Source organism: Lissotriton vulgaris, chromosome 1_1 (genome assembly GCF_964263255.1).
Source record: "Lissotriton vulgaris chromosome 1_1, aLisVul1.2, whole genome shotgun sequence".
Lineage (NCBI taxonomy): Eukaryota > Metazoa > Chordata > Amphibia > Caudata > Salamandridae > Lissotriton > Lissotriton vulgaris.
This window is the reverse complement of record NC_141685.1, coordinates 1,117,063,862-1,117,076,825: the sequence shown is the minus strand read 5'-3', so window position 1 is coordinate 1,117,076,825 and position 12,964 is coordinate 1,117,063,862. Positions and strand designations below refer to the sequence as shown.

Sequence of the window (12,964 nt, the reverse complement as noted above, 5' to 3'; positions counted from 1 at the left end):
TTTTTGGGGCACCCCTGGTGCACTTCCAAATGCATCTGTGTGGTCGGGAACCTGGCAAACAAAATGAAATTCTATCATTAGTGTTTATGTTGAATTCAACAAGATTTGTACCTTTGTCAGTGACAGATCTACGAGCCCAGAGAGATTTTTGCTGGTTTCAGTGAGCAACTCCCCAGTGCTGGTGTTACTGAGATAGCTGTACTCTTGGTGAATGCCTTGATTAGTATTTCTGAGTCCAGCGGTTGAAGTTAGCTTCTTTTTTTTGTTTTTTCCAATGGAATGGCGTTATTGAGAGCACTGAAATCATCCCACTTATGTGGGCTGGTATTGAATAACATATACAATATCTGTCAGCAAATGAACATAGTCTTTGTTGCCTTTATACCATTGTGCTTCAAACATATTGTGAGGTTCCGATGGCCTTTGTAACAAAAGCTGACAGGTTTCATATTCAGCAACCATTAGTTCATATCCAGTTGAAATACAGTATCTTTGCTACAAGCAAACTTTCCTTTCTAGTGCTCTCGGTCTTAGTATCTAGACTGTCAGTTCAAATATGGCAGACGTATTGACCTCCGGCCTGATGTTTGGACTCCATTCCTCCTTGGCCTGAAGGTGAGATTAATTATAGGGGGGACCTGTAACAGAACAGAAGGTGATTGCTTCATTGCTCATTTCTTTTCCTTTTGCTGTCACAGCGTTAGTGTTAAGATGTCGGGAAACTTAAAAGACATGAACGTTTCAGATGCCCTCGGCGATGAAGAAAAGGTGAAATCCCTGAAAACTACTACAGGGCATACCAGTCCATCCCTCGGCACAAGTCCACCTAAAACAGGTATGGAACCCAAAAGCTGCTATGTGTGAGGGATCCAAAAAACTGGGGAAAATGCTGAATGTGTACCTTGCGCAAGATGCTGAAAGGAATCTGTGTAAGAGAAACACGTTAAGTGTTCTGTGTACAAAAAATGCTCTGTTTCTCAGGGGTAAACTGGACTTATGAAATGTAAAGAGAAATGTGAAAGAAATCCAAAACTGTTGAGTTTCATGTAGGTACAGTCACAGCTCTGCTGGACACAAGCATTACCCTGTGTCTAAGTATCTGTTCTGGGAGACAGAGAAACTAAACAACTGTTCTGTGTGGGCCCTTTACAGGCAATATTAGTGTGTGTAAGATAAACACCTAGAAACCTTTCTGTATGAAGGATGCCATGAATTGTTCCCAGTACCACATAAGTTGGGTAATAATAAGCATCTTTTTATTGTGCCATGATAACCCTTGAAAGGAACAAATACAATGATTTCCTTATCGGGATGAGGGTATGAATGGCAGAGACCAAGAAATAGATCAGTGCATGAGGACCAATTTGGCTCTGTATGTGTAACAGAGAGAGTGCTGTGTGAGAGAACTAGAAACATGCTGAGGGATAGAGAGAACCAAAATGGGTGTGCTGGAGATGTTGTTGTGCGAATGAAAGAGAGACTTAGACACTGTTGTCCTCATAAGATATAGAAAGCATTCCCAGTGTGAGACGCAAAACGTCTCTGCACGTGAGGCTCGGACACGGTTCTTTTTGTGAAACCTAGAGATATTGTGTGTGTATGTGCGTGTGTGTGTCTGTCTGTCTGTCTCCCCAAAAAAAAGATTATAGGCGTGCGTGTGTTTAGGTGTGCGTGTACTTGACATTAAGAGGCTGTTCTATGTGTGAGACCCAGAAACGTCTGTGTGAGACTCTAGGAGCTGCTTTTGTGAGAAACATGCATTCTTTGCCAATGGTGATCGATATAAAAAATCCTCTCTATGAATGACACCTGTAAAACGGCTCTGTGTGCAAGAGCCTGATTCTGATATGTCTGAGACCCATAAAGCTGATGTGTTTGAGAGAGACCAGATACTGCTGTCCCTGAAGTAAATCCATAACCAGCACCTGCAACGCAATAGGTCTCGCAATTGCGAGATTTTGAGCTATTGACATTGTAAATGACAATGCTTTTTATTTGTGTTTAAAAAAACAACACATTTACAATACCAATGGTCAAAGTTACAAAAATGCGAGACCTATTGTATTGCAAATGCGCTTTCACGTTAAGAGGGCACGCTCCTTTCTTTAGACGAGCCGTGTCTTAAGAAAGATCCGCAGCGGCTATTAAAACGAAAGCGTGGTATGGTGTGCTTTTACCAAAAAAAACTTTTATTTGTCAAGTTGACAAACAAATGCTTTTTTTGTAAAAGTGCCCTGTGAAAGCATGCATAGCGCGCTGAATGTTGCAGGAAAGCATGTAGTGCCTGCAGTAGGATAAATGAATTAAAGAAAATAGAGCTTAAATACTAAATAAGATGCACGGTGTAACAACCGAAGTAAAAGGGCCAGTCCTCAAGGGAGGCTACAAATGAAGACAATGCGGTACTAAGGAGAGAATAACAAGCCTATTAACGAATCAGAACCAGCATATATGAAGGACAATGACACAAGCTAATCTAATGACACATATGGGCGGAGAGTGGGCGGGGCTTCAATCCATACTCTAATACAGCATGCTTCGGAGAGCATTGCATGCTCGACCTAAACACTGCTGCCTCCAACAGAGGCATAGAAGCTGCTTTGTATAAGACTCACAATACTCTGTTTTGGAAACCCAGAAATAAGTTGTGGTCTAAATACCTCATGTGTGATCCGGCCTTTGAGTGTAATGTGTCATTGGGCTTGGGATGTTATGCGATTGTGAACGTCCTGGGTCCCACTCATCCTTGCTCACGGGTCTCGCATCTGATTACGCGAGGCTCTTCTGTGGTAGAAGACTTGGCAATTTCTTTTCTTGTTCATTGATGTGTTCACTACTGGCGATTAGCTGTCCGTCCTTCCTCCTTTCATCTGTTTATGCCTATTAACGGTTCATCCTCAGCTAACATGCCTACAGCTGGTTTTGAGCCATTCACTCCCTGGTCTCCATATATGGGTACCGTTATTTGTGACCTGTTCCCTTTTCCTTGGTTTGTTCATGTATGCTCAGGGCATCCTTGATATGTTTAGGGCGGCTTCTCCTTCCTTGATATGTTTGCAGGTGGCTGTAAACTATTTTTTTCTGTCTCAGTGCGTTTATGGCTCACTGTAAGTCGTTTTTCAGACTTTTGCATGTTTAAAGTCGGTTGCAAGCTGTTTCTTCTTATCATGTTTACTGCTACTCGCTGTTTGCCTTTTTCCTTTCTGTAAGTGTTACATTTTGGTAAAGTTGTGTTTCATCATTTGCTAGAAGTTGATTCGCCTTTCTTGAAATGGTAATGCCTGCGAGCAGTTTTCCCTTCTTCATGTATTAACAACAGGCCAGCTGTGAATATAAATGCTGTTTCTTTTCTTGTGTTCAATGGTGACTTGACATGTTTTTGTCTGTCCCTACACTTTTTCCTCTGGTACATCGTAGAGTCAGACCAGAAAAAGAAAGCACCATTGCAGAAGCGGGACACAGACATTGGACAGCCAGCACCTGGGGAAAAGACAAAGCAGGTGAGAAAGTTAGCATAAGCCATTAGGTTGTCATAAGTAGGAGAAATAACCTCTTGTGGTATTAATGAATCTGAGCTCATGGCCCTTGCAGCCAACTAAGGTTCCCCTTAGTAGGGGTGGGGGGCTGCTTCGTAGCCCAGACCCCCAGGAACAGCTTTTGGTGCATTTGGTTCTTCTTGTAAGGGGATGACTGGTGGGGGCAGTTGCCTGAGGGAGGCACTGGTGTCCACAGTGGGTGAGAGACCATGCTCCAGATAATGGCTATTAGTTTCTTTGAGTAGCTGCCACTTGTGCCTATGTGGACCTGCAGTTGTAAAGCTCTGACACTGCTGGTGGTGTAAGCAGGGCAAGGGCAGGTGGGCAGTTATGCTGTCAATATGGTAAATTGTGATTCATGCTCTGAGTAACAGCTGGCTGTTCGAATGACTGGTTATCTCAGGATTACCTTTGCTGACTTGTATTAAAAGCAGTGATCTTTGGTGGTTTCAGGGCTTTGATAGTGGGCAGTGAGGTTCTCTATTTAAACTTTTGTTCTCTGTAAAAGGTTCTTGACAAGTTTCTTGCTTTGTAGATCTCAGCATCATCCACAGCCGTTAAATCAGATGGGCCGACAAAGGATCTTTGCCTGGCCCTACAGTCATCACCCCCAGAGTATCACCTTGGTGTAAGTTCAGGGCTCTGCAACAGGAGTTTTTTGTGTTTTTTTTCAACAGTATTGCTGTCTTCCCACTTGGACTTTTCTCTTTCTAATTTTTCATTGTCTCTAGCTTAGGCTATTATGTTCTTCTAAAGTTTTCTGTTTTCTATATTGCGTTCTTTTTGGTCCCTGTTTTCGATTGCTTTCATTTTTTTCTGCAACTGCTTCTATTTCCCTGGTTGTTTTCTCGTCCCTTCTGTTTTCCGTGGGGTTTTCCTTATCTGCTTTTCCTGTTTTTCAAATTGTATTTGTCTTTTCTTTCCTTTTGTTCTACAGTGTTAGTTTTCTACTTTCACTTACTTAGAGACGGCAGGCAAGTTGTTGCATCTTAACGTCCTTGCCACTTGTTTCATCCTCCCTCTCACGTTTTGTCTTATGTCTGTCTATTCCCTGGTCTAGTGCCTTACATTTTGCACCTCCGTCTTCATGTTTCTTTATTCTACAATGTTGATCTTTGTATCTTTGAATTATAGAGATTGACCTGTGAAGAGCTTTCCTCGAGATGTCATGCAGAAGTGCTCTCTTTCAATAAAGTGGCTTATCTCACATCATTGAACCTTTCCAATTTTCTTAGTTGCACAAATTGTCACTTAGGGTCTTCTTGTGTGTGCAAGAATGGAGGCCCAGAAGCATGTGAGCATCCTGGCATACTCTTTATAGTAGGACTCCATCGCTTTTATTGCCACCTTACTCTACAATGGTTCCGAAATTAGAGAGGGGTATGCCCTACATCTGTATACAGCAAAGGGATTTATGACATGTAAATCCTACACCACACATGCATGCATACAGCTTCTTTGCATGTCTAACATGTGAGGAATGCAAGTGATGCCAGTTATGGCAATTTGACTGACCTTCACCCAAGGAGGCTGAGTAGGTATTCTTCCCACAAGGTTCAAGTAAAAAGACCAGTGCCTGTGATTTAGTAGTTGTGCTTCCACCACCAGAGACCTCCAGCTGGGGCAGAGGGGGTAGTAGCTACATTTGCTCAGAACAGATGTACACTTTGGTTAGTGTGCCCCAGTCATTAGAACTAAGCTTTGATGGCGGTCAGGAAAGTAAAATTATAAGCCCTTCCAGTAGACTCACAAGACTGTTTAATTTACTGTAGGAACAACAGAGGACTTGTCCGCAAAAAGGACCAGGCCAGTGTGCACAGATTTTTCAAATCATGGAGAGACTTTCGTTCCAACACCTTTTTTAAATGAATGGCGTAATTAATGAATTAAATACGTTTTCTGCAGTTGTTAAACATTTGAAATGTGACAGAACAATAACACACTCCATGTGATTGCTTTCAGTAATTGTTTTCCTCTCTCCCTCAGTTCCAGGTAGTGTTTGGCTCAAAGGGACAAGGTCTGTACAACTTATACTTCCACAACTGCAACAATCTGCAATTGTCGCCCACCGGGTACAATATCACTGTGAGTATAAACCAGAGTAGAGCATTGTCAATTTCTGAGATCTTAGTTTAGGCGCCCTCTGTTGTAAGGTCCTGATCCCTGTGTGGTGGGATGCAGTGGTTGTGGCTTCATCCGCAGGGCCATTTTCAGTCGTTAGTGAGTAGGATTTTATTGGCACTCTGTATTTGATATGAGTCCTGTTGGGGTATTGACATCTGTTTTGCAGATGTTTTTCATATGTGCATATAGTGAAGAGTTAATACTGGGTTCATGGAAGAAAGGGATTAAACTGAATGCTTTGAAGGGTCAATGTTTCCGGCACAGACATGAGCAGGTTGACTAGATATTTCATTCTTCACCTGTCCTACATTTTGGCTGGATATTCACCTCGTCTGGGTGTGCAGAGGATACCTTGGTGTGTACTAACCAGTCGGTGTCTCTATGTGCTTACCTCATTGACATTCTGACCTTCTTTTGGATGTATAGATAGTTATCGAGGAAAAGAATCCCGGCGGCTATCTGTCTGCAGCAGAGATCCCCCTATTCAAGCTCTATCTCATCATGGCTGGGAGCTTCTTCACTGCTTCTGTCATCTGGGTCTATATGCTCCACAAGCACAAGTAAGTGAGTCACAAATAGCTTTTTGATGTTTTGGTCCTTAGCAGTTGTAAACCAGTCTTTTCCAGCACAGCTTTCCTTTAACCCAAACAGTGAAGGACCTCATAGATTCAACCAAAAAAGGTCTACAGGTCCTGCTAAACGCAGCCATACCCAAAATAAATATGTTGCTTATTTTTAGATTACAAGCCTAGTAATAAAGCAGTGAGCATGAATCCGAGAGGAGAACACAGTTCAACAGTTTAGAAGATTACTGGGGTCAGTTGTGTTCTGGGCTGTGGAACATGTAAATGGGCATGGCACTATGGTTCATAGTCTTGCATAGATGCATTCCATTTTTTAAATTTGGGCTCTCTTAAGACTCCACACGCGGTGTCACTTGTGAGCTCTTTTGTTTTTTATACAGTCTGCTTAACGTTATACAGTCTGCTTAACGCCTCACCCTCCCTCTGTCTGTGCTGCATTTGCCCATCCCCTCTTTCCCTCCCGCTGTCAGTATTGTCTTACCTCCATCCATCCTCATCCCCCCTTGTCCACGTTGATACGGACATGACTGTGCTTTTAGAAAGGTACCATTTGGTCTTCCCCAGACCATTTGATAGCCAATATGTCTTTTTTGTTTTTACCTTAAAAGGAACATCGTAAATATTGTAGCATTGTTGTGCGTTGTTGCCTGAAGAATTATGCAGGTATTTCATGCTTCCATGCAAATAATATTTACAGAAATGCTTTTAAATGTAGTGAAAAACAACCATCGACGTGTTTGTGCAGTACCAAACAGTGAAAAAGTTAAAATGCAAATCAATAAAAATCCCACAAAAATAAAGCACAATTTAATAAACAAAATGACACCCACATGAAAACAATACAGTAAGAGGAACCAGCTATATGAATTTTTGAAGTGTTAAGTAGGAATAGCGTCAAGCACAGTGTGCCAGGTGCCAGTGATAGTCAATGGTCATGGTAGACCAGGAGTTAGGTGTGATTTGACACTTAACTTAATGAAGGGCAAGTCCGATACACAACCAGGTTTGCCTTGGTCAAAGATTTGACCTTTTAACTTTAGACCTTTAAGTCCCAGACCACCACTGGGGTACACTTCTAAAGCCCCTCAGTACCTCATGGGAGGCATTTAGAGACTCACAGGGTAGCAGGCAGAGGCCAGCACCAGGGTCATGCCTAGGTCCAGTTGGCACCAATCAGCTTGCAGGTTGCAGGTAAGGACTCTTGTAGTTTGTTTTATACCATAGCTTTAACAGGAAGTCAGTTTATGACCGTTGGATTCCACTTATTTTTTCTGAGTACAAGCGAGAGAGTAGGTCCAGTCCTTCAGGGCTCTTCTCAGGTCGCAGACATCAGGATCAGTCCTTGTCTGATCTTCCTCTGGTCCAGTTGTGTCCTGAATTGGGTGCCTGGAAATGCCACATTTATGCCTGGCATGAGCTAGTAGATCGGAATGACACATGGACATACCCTAACCAATGGGCTAAATTTTCCCGGGGCCAACCCTACCCACTTTGGGCATTTTCAAGGGGGCTAAAGTCCTCAATCACACTAAACATGGGCTCTGAGGGCTGGGTGTGTATGTGCGCTCGTAGTGTACTTTGGTAATCGTAGTGTCCTCCCACATCAAATGGTAAAATCAAGTTTTGGGCAGCTACTGTACCCCCATTATACTCCAGAAACAGAAATTGGGTAGAACAAAAATATGGCTTTCCTGCAATCAGACAGTGGTTACACAAGAATTGTTAATTATTATGTAATCTGGATGCTCACAGGCCCCTCCCTGCATATTCTGTGAGGTTCAGAAGAGTCATCACTGCTCATTCCGGTCAGCCTATTGCTTGCTCCTGGCAATCATTTCACACCTATTCAAATGCCAATTTCTGGCTCACAGAAGTAAAAGAGCGAATGCAAATTTAACCTCCAAGAACTTTAGGGAGGGAAAAAGATAACTTTCTTCAAGTTACTTTTCCTTAATATTTATTAAAATACAACTTTGCCATTTGATAGAATTTTAAATAAACTATTAAATAGTTGTTTAATTATTTTTCTAGCTAGTCCTGTTCCAAAGATATAGTTATTGTAATGTTTTCGCTGATTTTCTAAATAAAACATTCAGGCCTGCCACAGTGAAAAATAGCTTTTGGTTCCTAGTCACTGTAAGGACAAGTTAATATTACTTTTCTACATGTCCTACTTTTAAATACCGTACACTCTGCCTCTTGGGTGTCAAGGCCTACATAGGGGTGCTTATTATTATTTAAAGGAGAGGTTTTGAAAGGATGAATTGCTGTTTTTAACTGCTAGGCCTGAAGCCAATGTTACTGTAGTGGATGGCACCATAGGTTCTGCAGTCCAATAATCACATTTAACTTACAGTAACATACAAGTCTCTAGTTTATGGTACAGTATGTTACTTATACCAATTAGAAGGATACCAATTTCATCATTTTGAAAGAAGGAAGCGCAGGCACTATACCACTGGTTAGCAGGGGAAAAGTGAACAAATTTCTACAGCAAGCAAAAAAGTAGGGTTAAGCAAAAGGCAAAAAGCAACGGCTGACCAAGCAGAAAAGGCAGATTTCCTGCAGCCAGTGTGATAGTTTACATGTCCGCACCTGACCAAAGAAAGCAACACTTTTGGTGCAAAAGACCTAACAAGACATTACAAAAAGTGCATTTGCATACTTCACCACCAACCTGTCTGTGCAGGTCTGTTTTCATAGAGATTTAAGTCCCTGGCACATAGAAAGAATGAAAATTACAATAGTGAATATTTGTGTATCTCGGACTATCAGAGCTCATCTTGTAAACAACATAAAACAATGTTTGTCTTGTCTGTTAATCATTGCCACATGTGCTCCCACTGTCCAAGTTGCCTTTGCCCCTCCCTCCTACTGTAAGTGTTGCCTGCTACTCCCCTCCACCCCAACTGTCCACAGTGCCTTTGCCCCTTCCTTTCCTCCCACTGTCCGTGTTGCCTTGCCGCATCCTGTCCTCCTTCCCACATGTCTACGTTGCACGCTACCCACCATAAAAGAAAACCTATGACATGGACACTGCTGGTTGCATCCTTGTGCTTTTATAGAGGCTACAAAGTGAAAAGTAAATAAAGATACAAATGACGGGACAACTGTTGTTAATTCAAACTAAGTAAAAGAATCCTATTGAGGCACACAAAGCCAAACCTTTCCTGAGGTAACCGAATACTAGTAAATCACAGTTTTGTTGAATTGAACACTAGCATATAAAAGTGTTGTTGAATCCCAGCTTGGTTGGGACAAAGAACACTGGCACTGCAGAATGGAGGTTGAGCTGTGGCTGCTCCATAAAGTATGGAAAAGTCACTGGAGATTTGAGGGAGGGGCTACGCTTTTGGTGTAGGGGCATTTCTATAAAGGCAAAAAAAATGACTGAAGAATAGATCTTTTTAAGGATAATATAGACCTCTGGCCACCAATTGTTATCAATGTTTTGAGGGCAGCCGCCAATACTCACCACCCTAGGTCATGGAAAGTGTGTGTGATAGTGCCTATTTTTTAGGTCTCGTAGAGAGACCTATTGCAGTCAAACCAGAAAGCTGAGGATTTGTAGAAGTGAACGTGCTCGTGAACGCGCTTCTATCCCCCTGCCTTGCTCTTTAAAGACTCCCCTTACCATTTGCTCCTGCCTCCCCGCCCACTGCTTCACACTTCACGGCCATCTGTTGCTTCCCCAGCGTGGTGCCGCCAGCAGCTTCACTTCAAAGGCATCTGCTCCCCGCCCCCTGCTTCATACTTTTCACGGCCGCCAGGCCGTGTCTCACTTTTCACCCTCCCTCCCTCCCTCCCCCTCCCCACAGCAATGCCAAGAGCTTGTTTTCAAAATGCGATAAAAAGGACCTAGCCTATTATAGACCTATTTCTCTCCTGGATTTGCTTGTTAAGGTGGTGAGGAGTATCATTTTAGCCAGTCTTGAATCTTGGGGCCCAAGATAATCATATCCTGTCCGAGGTACAATACGCCTTTTACAACAGCTTGGAAACCACAGACCAATGCTTACATCATTATTTGCTAATTTCTAAGTAACCTGTGGCAAAAGCTAGTACAATCCTTTTAGCTTTTATGAATTGTCCTATGATTTAGATAGGGTAAACTGAAGAAAGGTCTGGCATAAGATGTTGGATTTGGGTGCAGCTCCTTCAATTCCATTTGGACACTACAGCTTGTGTACAGTATAGCCCTTCTGCTGAACGTTCAAAAGGATTTGGGATCGAAAGCGGTGTCAGGCATGTCGATGATCTTGATTCACATCTTAGTTCATTAGGTCTCAATAAGCTTTGGATTGACAACCGCCTGGTTCCAGTGCTTCTCTATGCTGACAACGCCATCCTTACGCTCCACAAACTGTCGTAAAGAATTACTAGGTTACTTAGTTAGATTTATGAAGGAATTGGACAAAGACAAAGTCCTTTCTTTTGTTGATTTAATACCAATTGATAAGGTTAACTCTTTTCAGTATCTGGGATTCCCAATGAACTCCGGCCTTACTTGGCAACACCTTATCACTGTAAGAATGCAGCAGTTTGAGAGGTGCACTGAAGCTATTTTTAGATTTACTGCGGAAATGGGTTCAAAACCAATAAAAGAAATACTTGAGATTTCTGAGAGTAAATGCATCTTAGTTGCATCATATGGGGCTGAACTTTGGGCATGTACTGACCATAAGAAGATACAAATGTTAGCCAATCGATCAATCAATCAATCATTTAGAGCGCGGAAAATCACCAGTGAGGGTCTTTATGTGAAGACTGTTAGCCGTACCATCTAATAGTTCGGTTGTGGCCTCCATTCTGAACTGGAAGTCATGTATATTACGGACTTCATTAAATTACGTCCCTTGGTCCTCTGGCTCTCTATTTGGGGTAACACTGAGAAACTATTTAACCATTCCATTATCTTAAATTGTCTCTCCTTCGAGAATGGCCTTTGAATCCCTTGGATTTAGTATGTTAGAGACGCATTTTCTTAATAGGTAAACCTGAAATTCCCCCACTCCCGAAATCTATAGTGTTAGAGATAAAGTGAAACCTAATTTTACAGATAAATGTCTGGAGAATCGATTTTTGGTTGGATCATCCGTGTAGACCACTTACTCATTTCGAGGATCAAAAACAAGGGGTTAGGGAGTGAGGAAGTAGTACTCAAAGGAGTACTAAAGTGGATGCCTCCTCCTCCATGCAATGGTTCAAGGAAACAAAAAGATCCACCTCAGAGAGGTTAAAGTATGTCTAAATGTATAAGACATACACAGTGTTTGTTAAAATACCCCTCACACACCAAAAGGGCCCTTGGTGTCATGCTTCATCATCAGGGTCTTCCAGCCCCGCTGCGGGACGGGGCGTGCTACGACTGGCAACTATGCTGGAGCACTCAATTAATGTAAGTGCTATGTGAGGTGTATTGGAGTGAGTGAAGTAGGGTCAGGGGTGAATGAAGAAGTGGTGTTAAAAAATACCTGGCCTTATGGAAAAAAAAATTATTTTGTCATAGGCTGGTATCGTTAAAAAAGTGGGTCGGAGAAATCATGCAGACAATGTGCTGATTTTCCTAGGGTGTCAGCATGTTTCGGAGCTGTGAAAGCTCCTTCTTCATGATGGAGTAAGATCCCTCTGTCACTCACTATGTTGCTATCAATAAGTTGTGAAAAGAAATATATACATGTGAGTTGTTAAAATACAATACCTATGTTGTATGATTTTATAGGGTTGTTTGAGAAGCTCTATCAGTATTTCTGAGTATAAGCTAGGAATTAAAGGAGTCAATGCCCCAAGAGCCTTCGGGTTTGAGAGGTTTAACAAATGAAACTGTCATCTGTTAATGCAGTAGTGAAGTGCTCACGTCCAGAGGGGCTGGAAGACCCCGATGATGAAGCATGATACCAAGGGCCCTTTTGGTGTGTGAGGGGTATTTTAACAAACACTGTGTATGCCTTCTACATTTAGGCTCATGGGGCATTGACTCCTTTAATTCCTAGCTTATACTCAGAAATACTGATAGAGCTTCTGAAACAACCCTATAAAATCAGACAACATAGGTATTGAATTTTAACAATTCACATGTATATATTTCTTTTCACAACTTATTGATAGCAACATAGTGAGTGACAGAGGGATCTTACTCCGTCATGAAGAAGGAGCTTTCACAGCTCCGAAACATGCTGACACCTTAGGAAAATCACCACATTGTCTGCATGATTTCTCCGACCCACTTTTTTAACGATACCAGCCTATGACAAAATAAAATTTGTTTTTCCATAAGGCCAGGTATTTTTTAACACCACTTCTTCATTCACCCCTGACCCTACTTTACTCACTCCAATACACCTCACATAGCACTTACATTAATTGAGTGCTCCAGCATAGTTGCCAGTCGTAGCACGCCCCGTCCCGCAGCGGGGCTGGAAGACCCCGATGATGAAGCATGACACCAAGGGCCCTTTTGGTGTGTGAGGGGTATTTTAACAAACACTGTGTATGTCTTATACATTTAGACATACTTTAACCTCTCTGAGGTGGATCTTTTTGTTTCCTTGAACACTTACTCATTTCATCTGTTAATAGTATTGAGCCATACCTTTTTGTTTACTTCTAATCTGTAGCACAGATTTCTTTTAACTCTGTTTAGGTTTAATGTAGTTAACTTGCTATTATACTTTTCCTGAAAAGTTTAATTGGTCTAAGTTACCTCCTTGCCCATGCGAT

At 42.1% G+C, this 12,964-nt stretch overlaps 1 protein-coding gene across 2 annotated transcripts in view; it reads left to right on the top strand.

Annotated features, from left to right (window-relative positions):
• The window catches only part of GPR108 (G protein-coupled receptor 108), a 107,341-nt gene that overhangs the window by 60,417 nt on the left and 33,960 nt on the right, over positions 1-12,964 (top strand). For both annotated transcript variants that reach the window (XM_086963692.1, XM_086963697.1), the window contains 5 exons: positions 699-835; positions 3,418-3,500; positions 4,072-4,164; positions 5,523-5,621; positions 6,087-6,220. In XM_086963692.1, the coding sequence (XP_086819818.1) occupies positions 699-835; positions 3,418-3,500; positions 4,072-4,164; positions 5,523-5,621; positions 6,087-6,220 (546 nt within the window). The remainder of the gene's footprint in view (positions 1-698; positions 836-3,417; positions 3,501-4,071; positions 4,165-5,522; positions 5,622-6,086; positions 6,221-12,964) is intronic.